General features: G+C 39.4%; 1 protein-coding gene across 1 annotated transcript; it reads right to left on the bottom strand.

Annotated features, from left to right (window-relative positions):
- Nucleotides 1-72: 72 nt before the first annotated feature.
- On the bottom strand, nt 73-25055 carry traf3ip1 (TNF receptor-associated factor 3 interacting protein 1; the record flags this gene model as incomplete). Its single annotated transcript, XM_079254581.1, has 16 exons — nt 73-238; nt 1833-2050; nt 12640-12713; nt 12807-12843; nt 12922-13057; nt 13235-13327; nt 14830-14917; nt 16287-16307; nt 17319-17397; nt 17808-17831; nt 18263-18340; nt 18425-18829; nt 18926-19054; nt 19916-20077; nt 23182-23250; nt 24933-25055. 16 exons carry the CDS (start codon nt 25053-25055, stop codon nt 73-75), a joined length of 1902 nt encoding a protein of 633 aa, XP_079110707.1.
- Nucleotides 25056-25635: the final 580 nt, after the last annotated feature.

The following is a 25635-nucleotide window of genomic DNA, read 5'->3' as shown; positions in this document are numbered from 1 at the left end:
CATGCCTAAATATCCAGAGCATGTTTTTCTCCTTCACTTTGTTTGATTTTCTCCTCAGTGCTTGTGGCTCAGTCAGGTTCTAGATGAGAAATTGATCCCAGTTACCATCTTCTGAATCTTCTCATCATTCCTCAGTATGTTGGACCTGACAGCGCAGATCTTGTCCTGCTGGTCTTTGATCAGCTGCTCCAGCTCAGCCAGTTCTGCTTTAAGAGGCTCCACGGCTCTGTCTGTCGCACTACAACATACACAAGTGTCAAAAGGCTGTTACTTAATGCTCATGAACTGCATACAGAACAAAAATGTGTTGGAGAGTAACCAATGCATGGTTAATGACAGCTGCTAAAACCAGTTTTAAATATGAAAAAATAAATGAATTGATTCTGATGAGGTGGCTGCATGAACATGACATGACTGGTATTTTTTATCTGGGCCATCTTTCTTTTTCTTAGGCCCGCCTCAAACAGCTCAGTGTGTCTCTTTTGTTCAGCTAGCTGTCCTATTATGGTGAGGCATGATATGATTTTGAGAGTTTGTTTTCTTTTCTCTTTTTTTTAAATAATAAATATGTTTTACAGTTTACTTCTCACATGATCATGCAGAAGCAAAACAAGACTGTACAAAATGAGACATAGCACAATGCACCACCATGCTTGGAAAGGAGCAGGAAATAGTAAAAATCTTGTATTATCAGCCCCTTTTATAGAATATAAAAAAGTAACACACCAATAAATGGTCTTTTAATTTTCTCAATTAATATTTCTTAATATCAATATTTAATGAAATAAAAGAGAAAAAAATACTCAATGTACATAGCAGCCGCCATATGTCAGACGTAGAGCATTCAGTTCATAGATGGGTAATTTCCCACATTTTAACTCAGTTTGTGATCATCTATTTATAGTAGTAATAATAATAATAATAATAGTAATAATAATAATAATAAAAATCATTATTTTTATTATCATCATCATCATCATCATTAGACTTCTAGAAAATCTATGTCTCTATTATCCTAGAACAAAATCTTAATTTGTTAAGTTCGATTAATTGTAACACAACAGTTTCATTTCTCGAATATCCCGCATGAACAATTAGAACACACAGTTTGTGTTCATGTTTTCAGAGGGATTATATTATCGGTGGGATTAGAAAGAAGCTTGCATGAGAGCGATTTGCTACATTAGTGATTCCCAAACATCTTCAGTAAGACCTACTTTTCATCAATTGCAATAATTTCAAGCCCCCCCACCCCCGTCACATGAAACAAAGAAACATGCAAGAAATGAAACAGAAGAGTTATTACTTGACTGGCTGCAGTGTAGCGAACCATAGTTAAAACCATGTCAGTATTATTATCTTTTCTTCCACTGCTGTGTGAAACCAGGAAAATCTGCAAACATCTTCAGGTGAGCCGAGTTTTCAGAGACGGATGCCGTCTTAGTAAAACAACCCTGCTATATATGATAGCGGAGTATTTTATTTCTAAAGTAACAAACAGGCTTTTCTTAGTGTTTAGGATGAAAAGTCTCCAAGTGATGTTGTAAGTGGTGTCTCTTCACTACCCACCACTGATTATTACTATTACTTGACCATTACCTGGTGCTTCACCATATTTTCTCTTTTTTTTTTTTTTTTTTTTTTTTTTTTTTTTTTTAAATACATCAAGTCTCATCATTGTACCTTCACAAATTTGTCCTGTCCCAAAACGCCCAGTTGTATTCATACCCTGGGCCTGCCCCCCAGTTTGGGAACCACTGCGCTACATTATTTATAGTGGAAAATAATCCAGCAACATATAACAGACATAAAGATGCGTGTGAAAAACAAACCTCTGCTCCTGCAGCAAGGCCTGTGCATGTTCCTTATTTTCCCGCCGCCAAGTGTGCAGTTCAGCCTGCATGGCATCCATGTCCTCCTGGATGTAGTCCATGATCTTACCCAAAGGCAGGGAACTCCGGCACACCATCTGAATGGATGAGCGAAGCCGCTCTATCTCTCGCGACACCATTTCCCGCTCCTTCCTGCGTGCTGCTTCAGACACCAAGTTCTGAAAGTGAATGGTGGGTGAAGTTTAGACAACGAGATGAAGATGATGATACTGTCCTAATTAAGTCTGTCAACATCAGATCTTTTACACTTGTACAATGACTTTTGTGAAGCAGTTTAAACAGCTCTGGCAGCCGGCAGTAAACAGGTTTATGCTGTTATGTTACCGTGTAGCTGTGTTGGACTATACCAGGGGTCACCAGTCCTTGAGCGCTACCAGCCTGTAGGTTTTAGTGTTTCCCTTGTACAACACATTTGATCCAAGTGAAAAGGTTCTCCAAGAACTTGTTGTCATCTTCTGCACCTGCCTGTTAATGAGCCATTGGTTTGGGTCAGGTGTGTTGTACCTGGAAAACAATAAAACCTGCAGGATGGTAGCCCTTCAGGACCGGAGTTGGTAACCCCTGGACTATACTTTAATTTTCATGTGGAAAGACTCGCGTTACTGAAGCACTAATGATTGGTCAGATGAAGCATTTCAGAAATAGCTTCATATTGTTTGTTAAGTAGATTATAAAATATTATATATAATAATATTTATTGTAGCAACCCCCAAGGCCGCATTAACCCCCAAATCAGATAAGGACTCAGGACTTTCTACTTCAAAAGGAAGTCCACCCACACATCTCCAAAACAGAGCTCAATGAAACCCCTAAAAATCAGATCCATCTTAATGCGGGTAGACAGACCTCCACTTTAAACCAGGAACCCTGCTGGTCTTATCTTGTTCCTGGTAGGAAATGTCTGCACAGACAGACTGTGGCACCCTTTTGAAGTCGGACCCTGGGGTGTTGTCAATCACCCCAGGAGATCCCTTTGTATCCACAGCACACAAAGACCAAATTCCAGAGCAGAACCTTTAAGCTCTGAATTCTAAACTGTATAAAATAATGGATGTATCCTCAGCACACATGGATAAATGGACTCTTCTTCCTTTCTAAATTAATCCAAGACTTAAACTGTTTTTCAGATGTGAAATCCACAGAAGTTAGCAAGTTAGTTAATTTCTGTGATTCCTTGGATGGAGCAATGGCGCCATCTAGCAGACACCCTCAAACAGGTTGAGATATGCATTTCAGGCTGATTAAATACATCGTGATTAACATTATATGCTGTTGTTATTAACGACTCTGACTCAAAGTAAGAACTTGCTGTGTGGAAATGATTTCTTGACCCACCAGGTCCATGGAAAGTGAAAATCATCGATGCAGGGTATTGAAATGTCTTGAAATGTCTTGATGAAATGTCTTGTACCTGTTAACAAACCTTTTCCCCTTTTGAAAGCAGCAAAACTGTTTTAAGGTTCATGTTTATAAGGATCATTCATACTTCTTCTCATCTACAAATTTATAGACATGTTTTGAGGTTGGAAAAATGTTAAGTTTAATTCCCCAAGAACTTAGTATTTTGACCAAACCTTCAGACCCCATGTCCTGACCCCTGCGCTCTGATTGGATAATCTAAAGTCCGCCCCAGAGCGCCGGCAAATTTAACTGCGGGTCTTCCCGGAACTCTTGCTCTCTCTTTTTGTCCTCTTATCTTCCTTTTTGTCTTTTTTTTCTGCTCTTGTTTTTTCCTCTCTCGTTTTCTTTTGTTTCTCTCTTGTTTTTTTCTTTTCGTTTTTGTCTTTAGTCGTGTTTTTGTCCGTCTGGCGTCATGTTCGTTTCGTAAGTAAGCTCGCTCCTGCTTAACACCAGAAAACTCATCCAATTCTGGCTGAACAATTTTTGCTTCCGACACGCCATCGAAGCTGCTCTCCCGGCCCACAAAGACTGTGACCAGTAACGCACGGACGACCCGAACGTTACTGCGCCAGCTGATCCCAGGACTCTGCCGGCACCCGTGACCCGTGAATTCTAATCGGAGTAGGGTCCAACTTCAGACGTCAAACCAGGCGGTTCCAGGCGAGCTCCTAACTTCTCTGGAGGTCCCCTTTGGATAAGTATCAGGACGACCACTGAATCCTTGCCCACTGGACCCAAGGTTTGGGTTCTCGACCACCAAGGCACTGAAGTAAGGCCGACCCATTATTCCACTGTCTCCCATCACCAGCTGGTGACTTAGTAAGCAGAAGCTGCCCTTTTTAAATCCATTCCACCAGTATCCGCCTGATAGTCTACCCTGACATAGTTAGTTAACTTCATTAGACTTGCCATCTTTCCAACCTTCCTAGTTGTGTAAGTTATGTAAGCTGCTTACATAACTTTACCTTTAATAATTTTATTTTACATTTTTGTGGTTGGCTCGGCTCAAGCTTCCATACTCTCTCTGTCGCTCGCTCTCTCACTCTCCCTCTCTCTCATCTTGGCTAATTCAGTATTTGATGCTTGCTGACGCTGTTTCTGGTTTACAACATTAATTTCATTTGTGCCTGATGATTTTAACCGGTGTGGTTTTTAATAAAGTGCATTATATTTTAAGAAGTCGTGGTAGCGTGATCGATCTTTAGGGAAGTGATTTGTTCCCTCTGACGAGAACTTACAGTAAGCGTACTTTGAGACTGATGGTTATCTGTTATTAGACAAATATCATTGTCATATTACGGTATTCCCTGCCTGACTGTATAACAAATTTAGGGCTGGGTGGTGCCCCGAGATCATCTGCTTGTCTAAGGACACAGTGAATTAATAATTAAAACACCCACTGTCGCCCTGACATTGGATCACAGGTTAACGTTAATGATAATACGCTACATTATAGTAATTTAATATTTATAATATATAATAATATATAATAATAATATTTTAATATTTATAATATATTTATAATAATATATTTAGATCATTTAAAGGATCTGTGAGGGTGCCATGCAGCATCCTTTTCATATATTGTTAGTGGTTGAAGAGAGCTCAGGGTTTAGGTGAAGGAAAGGAACCCCTGGTAAACATTGGAGATTGTTCAACTTGGTGGTACAGCAAAGGGATCCGAGTTATCAGTTTAAGCCTTTTAAGTCCTTCACTGCATGAGGCAAGCTGCATGGGGATGGGCGGGGGGGGGGGGGATCGAGAGTCAGCTAAATCTCCAGAGAAGCCCATAGCTCCTGTGGGTATGTTCATCCTATTTAAATTATACTCTGCATGTATTTACTTCTCATCTTTCTCTAATCCAGCAACAAGAGTTGGATGATGTCATTTTATGAGATGTTACAGAAACTTGCTTCTGCACATCTTGTGACAACATAGTCCATAGTTCTTCTGCAGAAACATCTGAGCCATGTAGCAACAGCACTGGGTAAAATTAAGGAAGCAGATCTGACAATCAACCCAGGAAATTCACCATTTCTGCAAAGGAGCTTCAGTACCAGGGTTAAACCCTTGGAAGTGGAAAAGCAATTTAGGACAAGGGAAGACCTTTGGAATAAGAAAGAGTCCAATGACATGAAAAGAGGCAAAATCCTTTCTGGCCCTATGGGCTGGTACCAGGGATTGAGAAAAACTGTCCAAGCAACTGTTTTTCATTGGGAAATAAGATTTCTTCTGGAAGAACATGGTGATAAGGAAGATGATAAGGAACTAGTAGCATCTATAAGCAGCAGCAAACTGTTTTCCCAGTCAGCAGTAGAGTTGGAGTGTATGGCAGTGAAGTGGGCCATTGACACCTTCAGTTATGGTCTTATATGGAGGAAATTCAACCTGAAAATGGACCACAATGTTGTGCAATTATTGGAGCTCATGGAAGACACAAAAAACCCGAGTTTCAGACTGGTTTCTGTCACGCCAACAGGACCAGTTCCCCATCTAATATCAGCCAAGCAAACAACAATGTGGCTGACTTTTTGTCTTGTAGTGCCATTGGTGATTGTGCCAAAGTAAAGGAGAAGAGTGCCATTTAGCTTTCCCTGATGCCTTATTCTTTAACACTGCAGATTTTCCTTCTATTTTAAGGGTTTAAAAAATGAAAACACAGCTAAATCCAACAGGATCTAAACACACCAAGAAAAAAAGGCTTTTAGAATGAGCTGCAATATTAAACATAAAGCAACATATCATGCAGCTGTACGAACACACACAGAAATGACTGGTGTTTCTCTAGACCAAAACATAAACTCTCTTTAGGAATTCCACCTTTGCCAGCAAGGTTTCAAATACCCAGAACCAGAGCAAGGCTGCATTTAGTGGTTTAGGATTTCAAGGCTAAAAATGTTTAAGAGGAATTTTACAAAGCTGGCTATATATACAAAGATCAAACATGCTGCTGAATTGTGTTGGTTAAAATCAGGGGGACACACTGACTGACTGCTGAAGCCTTCCAGTGTACGGCGTGCCGCTGAAGGATGGTTTTCTATATCCCAATTACGCTCACTCCCTTGATGGTGTAAAGGAGGGGAAAGTATTAGGGAAGGAACTCCCTTGGCAGAAAGCAAACCCAAGGATGTTTGCTCAGCTGGACTTTGCAAGGCCTGTGTGTGTGTGTGTTTGTAACGTGGAGGTACTCAGTACTGCAACCCTAAAGTCACTCTTACACACACATGCACTCCTACAAACATTCATCAAGGAATCAGGGGAAGCATAGGCTGAACACACACAACCCCCACCCACGATCTCAGTCTTTAACTTTTGTTTATTTTAGAAACAGGCTGTGGCAGTGGAGTTATTTTACTACAGGATTGAGTAACAACTACTACACTTATGCCTCCTTTCAAGTTCAACTCTGGGCCTAAATTGTGCTATTTGGGTCCACAGATGGGAGCACCTGCCATAATGAGACAGCAGAATTCATACAACAGTGTTTAAGGTAAGTGACAGCTTCCACTTAAAAACACACAATGTGCTGTAGAAGCTGCTCATGTAGCAGATAGTGTGTGCAGGGGACAGCTGACATGTGAAGCCTTTGCCTTATCACGCCATCTCCTCAAACAAACCAAAGAGTAAACTAATCTAAATCTTGGCAGGCAGCTTGACATGTCAAGACCACACTGTAGAGATGACATCAAACATTATTCTTTGCCTCCATTTCTTTTCAGGGAGTGAGTACACATTTCTGAAGGCCTCACTTTGTTGCCAGTTTGTGGTGACTCAAGAGTGTGAAGGTTGAAATGTCTCAGCCCAGCATTCCCAGTGCAATGTGGGTGGCTTTCCACGGGGCGCTACGAACACTGCAGCTAGACAAACAGTCTATGGCTCATTCAGTCAGCCTAGCCGTGGTTTTGGTCTGAATAACCTAGAGAGGATCAAGGCTCCTTTCTATGTGCTGTCCCTTTGCCAACCCCCCACCCCCCCCTCCCATCCCATCCCATCCCTTTCTCCATCTCAGCTGGAAAATAAAAAACTTGGTGTGAAAACATGACCCCTTGTTCGTGTGCACTCTGTCTTGGTAGATATAAATCACAGCTTTATGGAGGTCTCTGTCGGGGTCTACGAGACCCGTGCACTGCTAGTTTTCCTTTTTCTCACCCAGATCCCACAACAATATTTAGATGTGGTGACCACAGAGGAGCAGAAGGTGATGGAGGGGGCAGGCTTTCCCCATTTTGTAGACAATGACAAAAACATCAGGCAACAGGGACGACACAGCATTTAGCTGGCGCTAGAAAAGAAGGGATGGATGAATAAGAAGCTGTTGCTTTATTGCATCATGCTGATGTTTTACTGAGGGGTATTTAACTAATCTTAATATTAAAAATTTAGGCCCTCTTCTGTTTCACATGACTTCATAAGTATGTACATACAATGCTTGTTGAACTTGAGATTTTTCTATTTAGAAAATAGGTTCAATATTTAGCTTTCCTTTAAAAAGGGCAACACTTTGAAAATGTCATTAAATAACACTTGGGTCTGGTGCAATGTGAAAGGGCCCCAATTATTGCATGCCTTATTAGCTTCATTAGGAAATACGTGCAAAAATGTGATTTATAGACTGCTTTTGGGGATTTTCTGGAAACAGAAAAAAACAAAAACATTCTTCAAAGCTTCCTCCGACAAGAAAAATGGCTCACAAGAACAGACCCTGTTAATGTCCTAGCAGCCTTTAGGGTATCATTAACTAGAAAAACAATAATTTAGCCACCAGCCCTCAAGCTGATTGTGAGAGATCAGTTTCTCTTATAAACAAACCTGTTCATATTCATTAACATTTTTTGCTGCCAATAATCACGGCTCCTTTTTTTAGATTAGACGTGATCAAAACAAGAGGATTGGAAGCAAATGTCAAAGCCTCTACATCCACCATTACGCTGTGTCAAATGAAATATATCAAGGTGGTCACAGAAGGCTAATTGAAGTTATTGAAGGAAATCATTCTTGGTAAATATAGAAATATGATTATTAAAGGCAATAAAAAAAAAAAATCACCTTTTGTTTATGTAGAATATAGATCATCCATCTTGCTACCAATGACATGGGAGCTTCTGAGCAGAGCTCTACTAGCTACTGGTGTCTATTTGGAGACACTGGTGCACACACAGGGGGTTTTATATGGCATTCCTGAAGGAGAACGCTTTGAGAGGTGAGGTAGGAGTGAAACGCTGAATGAGAACTGGTTCTGCATGTTGTTAATGGGCTTCCTGGCCATTTTTCATAAAAAAGGCTATTCAGACGTCCAGCTAGATAATAAAAATAGCTTGGAGTCAGTGAGGTGAGGAGAGACACACTAAGGTTACAGGATGTTGTTCTAAGGTCACTGTAGGCCCCCAGGGAGATGATGGAGATCACCACCCTGCAGCATGCCGTGAGCCCAGACAGACCACTAGCTCAACTGCAGTAAAACAAAATGGAAACTCTGTCCCAAGAGGAAAAAAGAAGATATGACTTGGGATAAAAAAAACTTATAGCTGCCTTCAGGTTGGTGCTCTTAAACTTTACCAAACTCTTACAACAACTCTATGTACTCTCTACAAAAGTTAGAGAACTAATGCAATGCCACGGGGTCGTTTCCTTGTGTTTCCACAAGAAACGCTGGATGTTTATGAAGACATAGAGGTCTGCAGAGAGGGGTATTTATTTTCCTGACAATCCTGCAGAGTATTCTGGCCATTCTCCTGCGTGACTCTCACTCAACAGCCATCCATTTGTATGCCACAGGGTTTATTTATACATTACAGACAGTCATCAAGGCTAATTTGATTGGGGTAAAGAAATGGGGGAAAAGAGTACACAAAAATTCTTATGAAAACGCAGCTGTTGCAAGGGGCAGATTCTGTCTAAATAAAAAGAGAAGTATCTTGGAATAATATACAATGCTGCTGAGAGGTCGTGAGGAGGGTCATCCCCATAAATATACAGCAAATGCTTTGGTCTCACACACACCAACAACGGTGGGACCAGGCAAAACACAATCGCTTCTGTTTAAATTTTCCTTTTTACTTTACCCGTACTGAACGGTAAGTGCAAAATTATTTTAGCAATGACAACAGAAAGTACAATGTAGTTAACATGAAGCCTAAATTTAGCTTAATTTATGAAATGTTTGAGAAACTTTTCTACTGGGTGTTATATCAAATGCAAGTCGTTTGTGACTTCAGACACTACGCTCTGATAATTACAGATATTTAAGAAATATATTAAAGCAGCAATTTCAAACTTGTTAAACTAAGTGGAATGAGGAAGCTCAATATTTACATTTTTATCTAAGTGTGTTTTACTATGAAAAAAAAATTGAAAAAAAGAAAAGAAAAAGAAAGAGCTCTATTAGGCTGACCTCTACGCCCTTTTATGTCAGGAAGGAAGTCATTATAGCTCTTTAAACAGCTGACGAAGCAAGGCCAGTAGTGATTGAGGGCTGGACTGAACAGTTCACGGCTCCTATAAGCAGGCGTACCTGCAGTAAGCTGCTCCTGCAGAGCAGACGGGATCCTGTGATACGCCGAGAGGATGTTTGGAGGCCCTGAAAATTGATGATGTTGCATTAAGAAAATGAGGGTAATTTCTAAAAGGCTGTGCTCACGTTTCACAAAGATCTCTGTTATTTTAAAAGTTCTGCCAGATATACGAAAACTACCTAAACACTCATACACATGTGAAGTTTGTTGAATGCAGGGGCTTTAAATTCCTGACAAGCTCTTTCAGTTTCCTGCTGGTTAGACTTCGACAGCTTCAGGTGCGAGTTATGAGGGATGATGTCTTGAGGTCGCAGTCGGGAAGAGATAGATCAGGGGCCTTTCCGGATGAGTGACAGGCCAAAACAGTGTATCCATCACAGTCAGGGTGGTCAGTTAAGGATGGGCTGCCGAGAGAGCATGCTTCACTGAAGTGGACCACCCAAAGCAGACGACATACACCACCTCACACCACAGAGAACAGACCAAACTGTAAACTTCAGACAGTTTCACACTCCAAATATTGATGAAGGAGTTTTCTGGCTGATAAATCAACAGAGCAAAATCTACGAGCCACGGCAGAGGTGTGTCGTCTTGAGACGACTGGTTGATGATGTGAGGCAGAGCTGAAATGAAAGGGTTGACAGAGAGAAGCGTTGTTGGGTGTAATGGGTTACACAGTGAAGCACAGGAGTACTCAGATTACTTTTTTTGTGGTGACTAGTAATGCTGGGTTTTAGTTTTGCTATATATGCAAAGCATCTGTGAATATTGTTGTCACTAGCCGAAGACAAGTGTATTGGTTCTCCACCTCCTGTGACTCTCCATAAGTTCTACCATCACTTAACTTGTGAGTGAAAATGACACGAGCAGTCACAATGGAAATATTGTGACCAGGTGATTTAAAAAAAAAAAAAAAACTCTACTTTTGGTTTATGGAAGTATCTGCAGGATCAGATAACTCAGATGAGAGACAGCTTCTGAACAACACTGGTTTAGCTGTAAACTAGTTTAAAGCTGATGCTCAGTTGGAAACTAATTAACATGTTGCAGGTTAAGTGATGAAAGAGATACTAAAAACTGTGAGATTGCCATATTTCTAGAGGATCATTAATAAAATATGTATTTCTTGCTCAGTGTATTGAAGCCCATACACTTGGTTTGATGCTATTTATATCTTTATAACCGCACTACTCAACTTTGGCAGATTTTCTCAGCAAGCCACCCCATAACGATGGCTAATTCAGCATCTGTCTTGCATCCAGTTTCTTTTCTGAGTTGACTCTTGTCTTTCTCTTTCATTGCTCATTCTCAATCTCTTTTTCTTGCTTCCTTGTCTTCCTGTATTTCTTCAGCCGTAGTGCGTGTTCACACCAGCCACTGTGTTGTTATCTAATTGTGAAGTGCCGTTTCTCAGCCTTGGGAGGATGCTGAACTACGACTCAAAGAACGCACCTTATAAATGCCAGTATGCCATCAAAACAAGTTTTAAGGTTGAAAAGTGATGTGGTGGGGGTTAAGGAGAAGGGGGGAATAAGGAAAGGGGCAAAAAGGGGAAAAGGAATATGTTAACTATATATGAAATTCATGTAAGATGTTTGTTTCTGATTTGCCTTTTCAAAATAAAAAGATTTGAAACAATGAAAAGTGATGTGGTGGTACTTAAGGGATGCAATGGGAATATTCCATCTGTTATTCCTGCCATTAACCAGCAAAGCTTCACACCATATACTATAAAGCAAAGTAATCAGACATAGAAAATACATTCAAATCTAAATATGTAAAGAGAACAAAAAACTACAAAGGAGTGTTCATGCCTGGTAATGCCAAATTAATTTAAAGAGTTTATGTAATCCAGTCATCCATATTCTCATTCAGCCCTGCGATGGACTGGCGAGCTGTCAAGGGTGTACCCCACCTTTCGCCCAACTGCTGGGATAGGCTCCAGCTTCCCTGCGACCCTGAATTGGATTAAGCAGTTAGGAAAATGAATGAATGAATGAATATTCTCTTTCAACATCTTTAAGTTTGGCTGATCAGACCCTCTTAGTTCAGAGGCCATCAAGCTTTTTCAGCTCCAGCCACAAAATAATGGAATGGTTTGCCACTTCATATTAGACAGGCTTTTTCACTGTCTTTTCTCACTGGTTTATGTCTGTTTTAATTACTTTTATTACCTTTGTTGCCTTGATGTATAATATTTTGGTCAGCTTCTGTTGTTTTTTTTTAGAGGTGTTTTATAGGAAAATGTGGGATTGAATTTATTTTTGTGTTGGCAAGATTTTGACAGCTTACAGTCTCACTGATTGAATAAATAATTAACTGTTCATAGTAATATATATATTTATATATATAAACAATCACCAGAGGAAGCATAATGAATAAAAGCGAGCTCTTTTCCTTTAAATGGTGCAGAAAGCAGAAAGGTTTGTAACCTTGAGAAATTAAAACATGCCAGAAATGTTGAGCAACCCGACAAAAACAAGCTCATTTTGCTCCAGACATCTAGATGTTTGCATCAATTGTGTGTGGTCTGTTAGAGGCCATTCTTGCTTGTCTGCTTATTAGCCCTTGAGCTTCAATGAAGGGGAACATATTTGTGGTTTCAAGGCGCTGCAATTACACCTCCTCACTCTATTTGTTTACATCTTTTCTATTGATAAAAGCCAGGTTTGTGGGGAAAACGCTGGATGTAAGCTTTCCAGAAAGAAAAGCTAAAAGAGGTGATGTTGATGTTTCACCTGGGTTAAAAGTCAGTGAACTGACAGTCAGGAACAAGATCAATGGTGCGCTCTAGTGGAGAGAGAAAATATGACCAAAAACTCTGCAGTACCTACCTGTTCTTTAGACTTCGGGGAAGGTGTTAATTCAAAGTCTTTCTTTGTCTCGAGGATCTTTTTCACAAGGCCACCTGTAATAAGTGTAACAATAAGATCAATTCATACTTTTACTAAATGAGATGAAGGAAAGGTTAAAGGATAAATAAAGGAATGTAGTTACGTACCATGTCTCTCTTCAGCATCTAGTTCTTGTGCCGGTTCCTGTAAGAGAGTGAAACTCCAGGTTGGTATCAGAAGTTTTATGTTCGCTCTGACCAAATCAATGCTTAGGTTACCTACATTGTGTATTTCAGGAGCATCAGGGGGTGGAGGGACTGCCTCCTCTACAAGAAATTGTTCATCTTCATCTTCTTCATCTTCAGACAGCCTCTTCCCATCCATGATCACGGTTGATGGGAGCTTGGCACTTGACAGCCTTAAAGAAATGGTCTTTACTGTTGTAATCTAAACCATTTTCATTAAATAGACAAAGCTGAGGAACAGACTGGTTGTACTGGAAGGCATTTTGTTGTGCCCAGACGCCTCAATGATGATAAAATGTTTTCTGATTCTGAACTGACAGAGGGAGTTATAATTGCTGCACATCTCTCACCTTTCAGGCGGGGTCACATCAGCGTGGCTCTCCTGTCTCTTGACTCGAGGAGGTGCTGGGCGAGCGCTGCTCGGCCTTGCTATTCTTCTGCTGCTGTTCAGAAACAGGTCATACATGAAAAAAATCTCCCAATCCAACAGCCGCTTTCAGGCCTACATTTGTTTTTTATTTGACAAAAAACAGATTTTACAGGCTGTTACTTTGCTTTCTTAAAATAAACTGTCAAAGACTGTGTTAATATGCCTCGGACATTTTCCAAATGTATCGGCTGTGACAGCCACACTGAGCGATTCAGACTTCAGGAAGGTAATTGTTGCTCTGGACAACATTGGGAATATTAATAACAGCTGCTCTAACGCAGCTGCCCAGCCAGCCGATCGGAACCAATTAGTCAGCTGAAGAACAGGACCTGCTTCGGTATCCAAACTGTGAAACGTACTGGAACTGATCCTGGAAACTGACCATGCTTTTAAATAAACCACATCAATAAAACTTCTGATATACTCTCAATAGAAACATTTTGCGCTTCATAAATATTCTATCAAGCATCAGATGGCATTTTAGGATATAATGTTAAACTGTTCGTCATATTGTGCGAGACTGACATAAATAAGAGCAGCTTAAGTAGTGGAAGGTAGTGCCGTTTATGAAGAAAATGACTGATGTCTGAAAGCAGGCTGCAAGGCGCCACAGCAAAGTCAATGCTAATTGAATGAGATCAGGGTTTCTGCTATATATCAATGATCAACAAAATAAAAGCTGCCATGCCTTCATAAATAATATTATTTTCAATGTAACAAATATAAAAGATATTGGATGAATGGATCTTATATAAAGATAAAGTTTGTTTCCTCACATGATAAAAGTGTGACATTGTACTCAGGAAATATGACAATGATCTGTAAATAACTTCATTTTGAAAAACGAACACACGAGTCTCAACTTCCTGTGTGGTTCTACTGCAGCTAACTCAGAGTGGAAAGAGCTGACAGGGCGGAGAAAAGCTTGTCTAATACTCCATGGGAAACAAGAACTTTGTTGCTGTTGTCCAAGTCGTAAGAATTAGAGAGAAACTGGTTTTTGGTCAATTCATACTCCACCAGAAACAGTGTGTTTTAATGAATCAGCATTTTTAAATGAAGAGAAAGGAACCAGAGGGAACATGGGTAAAGTGGATGGAGGGTATGCGTGGACCCGCGTCCTACATGTCCTCCACACTTTCTGTAACTGTTGTAATCTGTCCCCTGTTGCCACAGTTTTGTTTTTTTTTTTAATCTGTTACGACCGTTAAATCTGTTATTAACAAGAGTTGAAGTGTTTGTCTAAGTCATGTGTAAACATACACATGCTGTGGTGGATCACGGACGAGAGACGTGCTTCTGAGCGGTACTGCATGATGTGTGTCCGAATCGTGTTTAGGAAGCCAGCCAGGGCCAACAAAAGGCAAAAAAAGATCAGTAGATGTTTGTTCCCTAAACAAATCATGTAAGTTGAGCCACGCTTTTACAAGCAGGTAATGTTAGCTACATTATGAAAAAAAAAAAAAGTCCTTGCGGAAACTCTGGAGAGTAAAGGTGAGTGTTGGCTGTACAAACCTGGAAGCCATGTCAGATGGCGCCGAGGATTCTCCAGCATCTCCATTTTCCTGAGGGATGGATCTCTGAGCTGACTGAGCATCTCCGTCTATGAAAGAAAAGCAATTATTAAACATCAGCTTTAGATAACAGAGCAATGATCATGCACAATGCAAGCTCTGAAGACTTTGAGCATTCATGGAACAATACTTATACCCCCACAGTCCATCCTTCATTTTTGAGTGATTCCTCTATAAACAAAAAGCGTGATCATTTAAAATCTTCCCATTGTGATTTTCCGTCCCTGGTAATCCATTTACAGATCTACAGTCGATATCGTACTGAGTAGGCCCTCCTTGTGTCCCAAAATGAGTTCTGACCAGTCAGGATGTGGGAAAAGAATACCAGAGGGTAAATTGATGGATCTCTACCAGGAGTGTCTGGTAGATCATCAGAAACAGATTCTTTGGGTCTTATGCTTGTTCTTCATACGTACCATCAGATCCTACTGGACTGGTAGCTGGGGAGTTTGTAGTTGAAATAGAGAACATACCCAGCTACATGTCACTGCAATGATTCATCATTGGGCCGTTCGGTGGCATAGCGGTTAGCACCGTGGCCCCACAACAAGGCTCAGAGGAGGTTTGAACAGTGGCGTTTTTAGTGTGGAATTTGCATGTTTTCACCATGCGTGGGTTCTCTCCTGGTACTTTGGCTTCCTCCCATCGTCCAAAGACATGTATGTTAGGTTGACTGGTTACTCTGAACTGTCCCTAGGAGTGTGTGAGTGTAAATGTGAATGGTTGTCTTTGTGTGTCGTCCCTGTGATGGACTGGCAACCTGTCCAGGGTGTACCCCGCCTCTCAACTTAACGGTTGACTTAGCACTTTATAAAATGAATGGATGGAGGGATTTATCAGTCAGTTTGGACAAAGTTAAAATTCCTGATTCATGTAAAAAAAGAAAATCTGTTTTTTTTAAACTCTTTCTGATCTGAGAATTAACTTGCTATTGCCAAGCGGGGACAGACAATCTAATGTCATTCTTTTAAACATATCTGAACTTTTCTCAAACGTCTTACTCAGGCGCGGCCCCTCTTCCACTGCACACTCAACCCAGTTTGGGTTTGGTCTGAGATGTATAGGCCATTAAGCCCATTGAGACATTGTCACCAACCCTCAGCTTTAACAAATATACTTGAATGACTTGATCTGTGCTTTAACAAACAACATCGTTACTTTTCATAACTCATTGAGTCCTCCAGTGTAGTTTAAACTGGTGTGACTGGTGTCAATACAACCCACCCATATTACTGGAGTCTAACCAGTCTGCTCATAATGCATGTCAGGTAAAATTAACAAAGTTTCCTGTAAGGTTGACCTAATGCCCACAAAGGAGAATTCTTGCTTTAATTATTAAAACCTTGTCATATATATTTCTCTGTAAGGAGCTGCATCAGAGACTGAGATGACACTCACCTCCTTCGCTGTCGGATTCATCTGTTAAGAGAATATAAGAGGTCTTTGTTAGGTTCCTTTCTACTCCAAACACTGATGGTACTGTTGTTATTTTCATAGGAAAATGTGTTTAGGAAGCTTTACATTAGTTTTAGTCCATTGATGTATTATTGCTTCAGGTTCTTTAAAAGGAAGTCGGTTCAACAGAAAGTTAATGCTGACAGAACATATTTTGGTGAACTCTGAAGTTTTTATGTCGACTGCATTATGCTACTGGTAAAAAGTTTTACAAAACCCCAAATTTTTCCAGTTATTTACTGAGATTCAGGCAGTTCAAAGTCTTATTTTACTCAAAATAAAAGCATACAGCAAATAAATACTTTAAACTAGCATAGAAATCATTTTAATAGTTTTTTAACTAATATGTTTTCTAAACTTTTGACTCCTCAAAGCGGCCACTTTTAGCAGATTATTAGATGAACACACACATTGCAATATTTCTACAATGAAAACAAAAATAGTCGATTGAAGCTCCTATCACACAAGCTGTCTTCTGGTTCTGTTGTAGTTTTGGGGGTACCAATCCCTGAATACCTGTCAGTCTCTCCCAGGTTTTAGTGCTTATTGATGGTGAAGGAGACGGGAGTCATTCACATCAAGACTTTTATTCACAATTTATCTGTTACTCCTATTTATTCTTGTCATTTCCTTAACATCACACTGATTTCTATGCTGCTATTGAAATAATGCTCTCAAGCATACAGTACAACAATGTGTTCCAACACTGCTTTTATGCAGTTGTACGCTATTAGGAAAATTTGGGACACTTATAGAAACTGATTCACACCAACCTTAAAAGCTTGATCAACCTTTTTTATTATCCGGCAGTTTCGCACTTTGATTTGTAAATTTCAAGCTAGTTGTTGGACTGATGTTACAAAAACCTTTGACTGATTACTGTATGTGTTTCCATCTAGATTAATTTTTTTTATCAGCACAGATGGTTAAAAGACAATAGTATTAAATGTAGAATGGGGAGCTGTGAGGTTTTACCTTGACCTCCAATTTTGGGTCTCCTCCTCTGCCCTTTGGCAGATGAGGGTCGAGGTATTCTGGCAGGACTGCCATTCTGCTGAAGAAGAGAAGATGCATTTCTTGAGGATTGCAAGTATCTCTGTACAGTTTTCAGTGTCCTCTATGACTTTCTAGTGCGAGAAAATGTAATTTACACGAACAGTTACAGTATAACTTAAGGGAAACCAGCTGAAAACAGAAAATCTCATCACACATGAGACTTTATTACATTGACCGAACCCCACATTAACAAGAAGGCAACCCAACATAGAAAGCTATGAACAGGTCAATGGCTGAGACAAAACAGTGCATGGGTCACCCAAAAGAAAATCCTTCAATGACAACATTGTAGCGCAGGAGACTTTCAAAATAAAACACAACAGAAGTAAATTGTAAGGACCCGAACAAATACTTAGTAATACAGAAGGATTTCCACTGAATCATCTTTACAGCAAATAAAGCCCTTACCTGGTTCCCAACTACTTCTGTGGGCTGTACAAACAAAGAAGACAGATTTAGGGTTTATAGCAGCACTTGCTCACGTTGCACACCTACGCCTAAATGTATCCAAAGAAGAAGGAAAAAAAAAAAAAAGAACAGGAAGCAGATAGCCAAGCTAAAACTATAGCAACACTCACAACATCTACTACCATCTACACCTATCATCTACTCATCATCTCTGCAAGATGTTGTTACCTCTTCAACTTGTTTTGGTTCCTTACAAGAATGAAAAGTAAAACAAAACATTATTTACAATTTATTTCAACCAGAATTATTTCTTGGTCTGCTACGCCCCCCAAGTCTGCAAACAAGACCTAAATCCTTCACAAAATTTATTTCTCTACTGGTTTAGTGTCAGAAAGAAAGTTCAAATCAGCTTGACTTTATGTCTCTTGCCCAACAAAAAGCACACCAGAACTTACCGCTGGCACAGTTTTGGCTGTTTTACTGTGAAACTCCTCAGGAGTGGGTTTCTGTTCCAGTTCCTCTGACTCTCTGACCTGAGCATAAACAAGCACACTGCATGTAAATGATGCTGTTTGATGCCAACGTAACAGAACAGAGAACGAGGTAGAGTGGCATACCTTGTTAATGCTGCTCTCATCCACTTTACTCCTCTCATCTCTGTGTCGTTCTCTGTCTTTTTCCCTGTCTCTCCGTTTTTCCTTGTCTCTGTCTCGATCTCTGTGAGATTCTCTCTCTTTTGTCTTTTCTCTGTCTTTATCTCTTTCTCGCTCCCTTTCCTTTTCTTTCTCCTTGTCTCTGTCTCTGGCTCGCCCTTTGTCTCGCTCTCTGTCCCGCTCCCGATCTCTACTTTTGTCTTTGTCTTTGCCATGCTGCTCCTGCTCACCGCCGTGGCGCTTGTCAGATTGATCGCGATCTCTGTGGTGTTCTTTGTCTCCATCTCTGCGTCGGCTCTCCTGCTCTTTGGGTTGGTCTGGATCCTTCTGGTCCCGGCTGCCACTGCGTTCCGTTATCTTTCTCTTCTCCTGAAATTGTTCACACCATCAAAGTGGGTGAGGACTCTGGAATGTTCCTCATATGTGTGATTATACAACAAGATTTGACAAAAGTTGAGGACGGACCTCTCGGTCTAAATGACGTTCACGTCCATCTCTGTTCTCCTTGCCTTGCGACCTGGACGTGCTGGCCTTGGTTTTCAACTCTACCTTTTCTCCTGTTAGGACTCGCTTCACGGCTTCATCACTGGACATCTGCAGGACAAATGAAGGCAAAATATTCTAGTAGAGCAAAAATCAGAATATGTGCAAATAATAATAAAGATGATAATGTGTTGCACTGAAGAAAGTCATCCAATCATTAACTAAGATTTCTATTTGGATCCTTCTGTACTAGGGGTGGGGAAATCGAATGGAAAAATTGAATATCAGGATTTCTTGCTTCACAATTTTAAAATCAATGTTTTTATCAAAAAAAATCAAATTTTTTAAATGAATAAAAATAATCCAATATAAAATTTGTCGTCATTTTTATTGTTTTTATTGATCTTTTTACTTGTCTTCTTGGGCATTATAGCATTAGAATAATGGTCTGGCTACTATGTCGTCTTTTCCTCATTGAAATAAAAAAAAAATGACAAGCAAAAAGAGTTTTGTACATTTTTTTTATTTTTTAGTCTACAAAAATCAGCAATATCGAGGAATTGTGAGAATTGCTATTTAAACTGAATCGTCACCCAAGATATCGGAATCGAACTGAATCCGGACGAAAGCCCTATTCTGTACTGTCTAAATAACAGCATGTTCCCACTGCATAAATATTACATGTTCCTAAAAGTAATGCCTATTCCAAGATAATCATCTCAACTGTTTACAATTAATCTCCAATGTTTACATGAAATATTCTCAAGTTCTCCAAGAGCCAAAGGTTTTCTCAGGAGTATTACATTTAGAATGTTAAAGAAATAACACATGCCAAGTTTAGTTTTTATGTGCTTAGCTTCGCATTATAACATTTATACATGCAGCATAACAAACTAAACTGAACAATAAATGAAATAATGACTGGAAACTCTGGAGTGTGCTTATGTGTTTGGTAAGCTCTGTAACACGTACCTTGCTAAGGCAACACTTGGCAATGGCTTGCAGCAGCTCATTGGTTTTCTCAGGCTCGTGCCCGGCAACAATCCGAGCAGGCTTTGCTGCGAGGGGCTCGCCACTCACCAACATCACAACATCTATGGCCTTCTGGAGGAAGGCTATTTTAGAGTCTTTATCCTACGAAGAAAAAAAAAAAGTGATGAGAAGACAAGTGAAGACAAAATATATAAAGCAGAGGGGAAAAAAAGCAAAACAATCATATCTCTCTCTGAATATCCCACAATTTGGTACTTTACTTTAGAGAGTGAGTCCTTCAAGGAAAGATGGAGGATAAGAATAAGAAACTTATTTAACAATTCAAAACAAAAGTTTCTCAGAGTAAAAACTGCAAAATCTCAGAGGTGGGAATTTAAGGCGTTGGATCATGCAAAGACATTCTGTATGTAGATGGAAAAGCTCAAAATAAACAGCAGATGACCTGGATTTTTACTGGGTCCAGAGCTGTTTTAACACTGTATACAAAAAAATATGATGCAAGGAAACTGAATAAACTAAAAGAATATTTTGGCAGATCATTCAGTGGACAGAGACTGTCACTGCGGTCAGTAATAAAATCTACACACCACCAATGCACATTTAAAAGATCTTACAGCACACTTCCCTTGACTTGATTTAATTTAAAACTGACATAAAACAGAAAACAGTCCTGTTGAGACAAAAATATCTAATGCATTTATGGAGTCATGAAGTCTCCATGATCCAAGCTAAAAAGGAGGGGGGGGGGGGGGGGGGGGGGGGTAACTTTTTATCAGCACACAGTTCAAAAGCCAACACTTATGATGGTTTTAGGGTTTATTTGTGCACATGGAATGACGAGATATTTGTGAAGGAAACCTTGAACTGAAAAACATTAGTAGGTCGAGAGCACCATTGACTGCCATCCACACAACAATGTCTTGCTTATTTAATCAAACAACAATCTGAGCATGGAACAAAGGGTCCGCAGTTCAGGTGTGAAACCGGTGCACAGTTGGTGAACCTTCAAAGGAATAATATATATATATATATATATATATATATATATATATATATATATATAAAACAAAGGATCTCCTAATGCTTTAAAATCTGAAATTTTAGGGGTCAAGGCAACATTTTATCAAGGATGCCCACAAAATCTAAAAATGACCTTTTTTAGGGCAATATCACCACAACATGATTGGTGAAAGGTTGATTTATAAAAGGTCAATCAAAGGAAAAAGAAAGAAGAAATAGATTTTTTTTTAAAAATTAAAAAAAAGAAAGAAAGAAAAAAACACTATACAGTGATCAGATAATGACTGCAGCTTCTGAGAATCTGCCAACTATGTAACATGAGGACTCATATCTGGTGGAAGCACCTGACCCTTCTGTGTCACATCTGATAAAATGCTGACCTTTACTGTGTTAACCCCTTTATAAAAATTTTATTCAGTCTTATTAGCCTACAGCAGATTCAGTTGGTGTTGCTGATCAATGTAAATAGCAAAGATGTGGTGGAGGAGATGCAGGAAAGTCATTCTAATCATGAACCTCTCCAAGAACACACATCAGGTCTACTCCTGGTGCAAAAAAACAGCCAACAAGCATTATAATGACAGAATCTGCTTCAAAGTGCCTTAAAACAGCATGCATCGTCCACCATATTCTGCTTTTATCACATAATAAGCAGACAGATACATTTTGGGATGTTTATGTAAAAGACAACATTAAACACAAATGTGTTCAAATTAGTGACTTAAAAGTAAAAAATTTTGTAATTAAAAAATATAAAACTAGAAAAGCAATCGAAGAGCGCAAACCTCCGCCAAGGGCCACAATTCTAAAAATTAAATTACCTGAATCCAAACAGTGATCCAGATCACCAACAAAATTAAATCAGTTCTTCCTTTTCACATTTCCAACAACTCATGAAAATTCATCCATAACTTTTTAAGTTATCTTGAACGCAAACAGACAAACAGAGAAACGCTGGTAAAAACATAATCTCCTTGCCGGAGGCAACAAACAAGAAAGGAACCAAAAGAAAAAAGGGCATACGTGTTCACCCTCTTTGTTCTAGGCCAGGAGAACTGCCCAAGGGTTGGCCCAAACAAGGTTTTGAGAAAACACACACTGAAGTTGGGTTTTGAAAAGATCCCCTCAGAGATTAAAGGGAAAGAAAATGACACCATAACAAATCTGCCAATAAAAGGCTCCCTGATGTCCAAACCCATTATGTACAATTCCCCTGTTGGTCACACAGGGGAGTGATACCATCTTTGAAGTATGAAATCAAATGTAGCAGGAGTCATCTGCAAATTACGGTTAAGAAACATATGATGGTCCTGAAAACAAAAAAGAAAGGGATAGATTCAAATATACAGGGAGAAAGGGATTACATTAGCAGCACCTCTTTTTCTCCTGTCACCTTCTCTTGCTCTGCCAGAGGGATTCATAATAGACCCCAGGCCAGCTGAGAGATGGAAACTTTCCAACAGCTCCCTCCTCCTGAGGCACAAACTAAAAACACTTCCCCTTGGGGAAACATCAAGTAGGCACCCTGGCCAGATACCAGAACGACTTCAACTGGCTACCATGGTGCTGAGGAGCAATGGTTTTACTTTGAGGGGTTCTTGTACTTGCCATGACTAAAAACATTATCTTGATGCCTAAAAAATGTGAAGAATATAAACACATGGTTGTTATACAAATCTGCAGCACATCTGATGATTGTTGTATAAAACCAGGATATAAAGAATATATTTTAAAAAAAGACTTGGATCTATGAATACCAATCATCTTTTAAATAAACTTAACAAGAAAGTGTGAAAGAAAGAATGACCGTGTGAGAATAATAATGACAAATCATAACTAAATTACAGCAGGTTGTCCATTAAAGTCTGCAGGAACTGATTAATGGCTAACATTTATTGAACGTAAACTGAGAAGAGTTTTCCCATCCAGTTTTAATCTGGGATCAACTTGCAAACAGCAGACTTTAGTTCTGACACCTCCACAAATGTTCTCAGTCATCCACTGCCATTCTCAGTGTCACCCAGTCAGGATGTTCACTTACTTGAAACACACACCTTTACACCCTCCAACTGTCCAGGGCAACATGTGGATAATCTCAAAAACATAAAGTTGCTTCTTAAGGCAAAATGCAAGCTCAGAAGTAGCAAAAGGAAAACATAAAGAAATATTTTATGTTGCAGTAGACTAAAAGTGACAGACATGGAGAGTGTGATATCACAGCTTACCTTTACACTATCTGACTTCATTTCATTTTCTTCATAGAGGCCTTTCATAAAACCCGTCGTTCTGATTACCTAAAAGTTGCAAAACAACAAAACATAACAGTTTCATGTTGATTGTTTTATATTTCTAAAACTTAAAAACATACAGTAAATCATTCCCACAGTATGTCCCGGCTTCCAGTGTAGCTTATGTACAGCCAAAGCACAACTCTGCAATGTGTTTAAATTGTTTACAGTATGTAACATTTAACACGGCCGATATGATTATTTCACTGACAGGTTTTACTTTAAGTTGTACAACAATCCTGAGACACAGATCCAGACACTGCTAATCAGAGTAAAGGAGTCACACACAGAGGCATGCTACACTTGATCAATTATACATGAATCTAAAGTGAAATATAAGACAATGCAACGTGTGCAGTGTGAGAATGACACCTTGTCTTTGTTTTTTATTTTAAGTAAAGGGGTTTTATGTAGTTTAACACCATATGACACACCAGCCTGTTACATAAAGTATGTTACTTACTCTAAAATGGAAAAAGCGAAAAATTTATTCATAATGGATACAAGATATTATTTTAAACTAAGTTTTTACAAAAAAGAGATGGAGATTGAGCAATTATTATTCATCGGTTACCAGCAGAAGATTGAGTTCATGTTTATAATTTGTTACATTTGTAACTTTAGCATCAATATGCCTGTTACATAAACCAGTGCTTTTCAACCACTGTGCCGTGGCACATTATCAGGTGTGCCATGAGAAATGATCCAATTTCACCTAATTGCTCTTAAAAGTAGCTCTTTGTTCATTCAACTGGCCCCGGCCCAGGTGAAAGACCATAAAATTCCTTTTTCTTGCATTTATCTGATATATTTCAAGACACTTTGAGAAGATGGATTTTATATTAAAAGTATAGGCTTTAGAAAATTGTTTGTGGTTTTGTGCCTTGTGGTTTTTTCAGTAGAAAAAAAATGTACCTTGGCTCAATAAAGATTGAAAAACACTGACATAAACTTTATAAATACACATTTTTGTACAGTCCTCACTGTGGTTTTCTAACTCTGTGTATACCTGATATTATTGTTTCTCTTAAATTAACAGCTGAATTAAGAGAAGTTTAAAAAAAAAAAAAAAAAAAAAGAGGACTGTAAAACTATGAGCACTGTGGATGTCCACAGTAAGACTCAGCTTGTTTCATAAGCAGCTTTGTGAAAGTGACGCTTCGAGACACTTTGTACAGCAACACAACACAATACTTAGTTGGTTTTAATTTACTTAGCTGCTCAGAACTGATTCTGAAAAACCAGATAAAGGCAGCTAATTACAAGGATATATTCTCCAGGAGAAGACTAAGTTGGTTTGTTGATCCTGATGCAGGCTCAGATCGTGCCTGCGACGCTGTTGCTATGGTTAGCAAAGCAGCTAACTAGCGACCGGGCTTTCGTGCAATTATTCTCTTAGACACTTGGAAATCAATTACTGTTATTGTGTGGACAATATGGTTTCAATTACAAGTGGTAACTGAAACAGCAAAACACAGTAATGTTACTGAATACATGCTCACCTGACAAGCTAAGTTTGTGCTGCTGTTGATGTATTAGCGAGCTAAGTTGTTTTTACGTCTGCCTTTAATTGTTACAGGTTCCGTGAGCACTGTTTTTTCTTAAAGGAAAACTGAAAAACGAGCTTTTGATGCCACATGAACAAGCGAAAACCTCCTAATATGATGTAAGAAACACTTCAGCCTCACCTCATTGAAGATGTCGTGAAGATACCGAAACGGCGGCTTGCTTAGCAGTTTCTCCGTTAACGGCGGTTTCTTTATCACTTTGCCCAAAGTGTCCTGGGTCTTTTTTACCACTGCCGCATTCATGGCAGCAGTAGAAAGTAGAGCTAAGCACTTTAACCCAGGAAAGCAAGACAAAAACTAATCCGGAGGGAAAGAAACACTAACAGGCTCTGTCGGCTGGTTGCTATGTCAATATTCAGCAATCCCACAGTGCATCACTGATTAAGACTGCGCATGCGCTGATGGCTCACGGTTGCTTAGCATTTCGTGTCCATAGCAACAGCTAACAATCTGCAACAAAGCTACAAAACCCAGGGATGATTAAAAAAAAATGTAATATTTTAAATAAAAATATTAATTCAACGTGTCTATTAGAGAAAGTAAATTAAGGAAAAAGAACAGTAGACGTTAAATACCATTTGAGCTATGCTGCTTTCAGATTATTGTCTTTTTTTTAAGGGTGGTGTGTGTGTGTGTGTGTGTGTGGGGGGGGGGGGGGGGGGGGGGTAATAAGCTTCTCTGACATCTGCAAGTATCTGTACGTCCATCTATCCTGAGTAGCCTAACTATTACTGCTCAGAAAAAAGAAACCTATGATGGCTGTGATGCATTTTAGTGTCATAATCCCATGATTACTTAGGGTTACCTAAAGGGTTTCTTGGGG

This window comes from Telmatherina bonti, assembly GCF_933228915.1.
Source record: "Telmatherina bonti genome assembly, chromosome: 15".
NCBI lineage: Eukaryota > Metazoa > Chordata > Actinopteri > Atheriniformes > Telmatherinidae > Telmatherina > Telmatherina bonti.
This window is presented reverse-complemented; position numbering and strand designations above follow the sequence as displayed.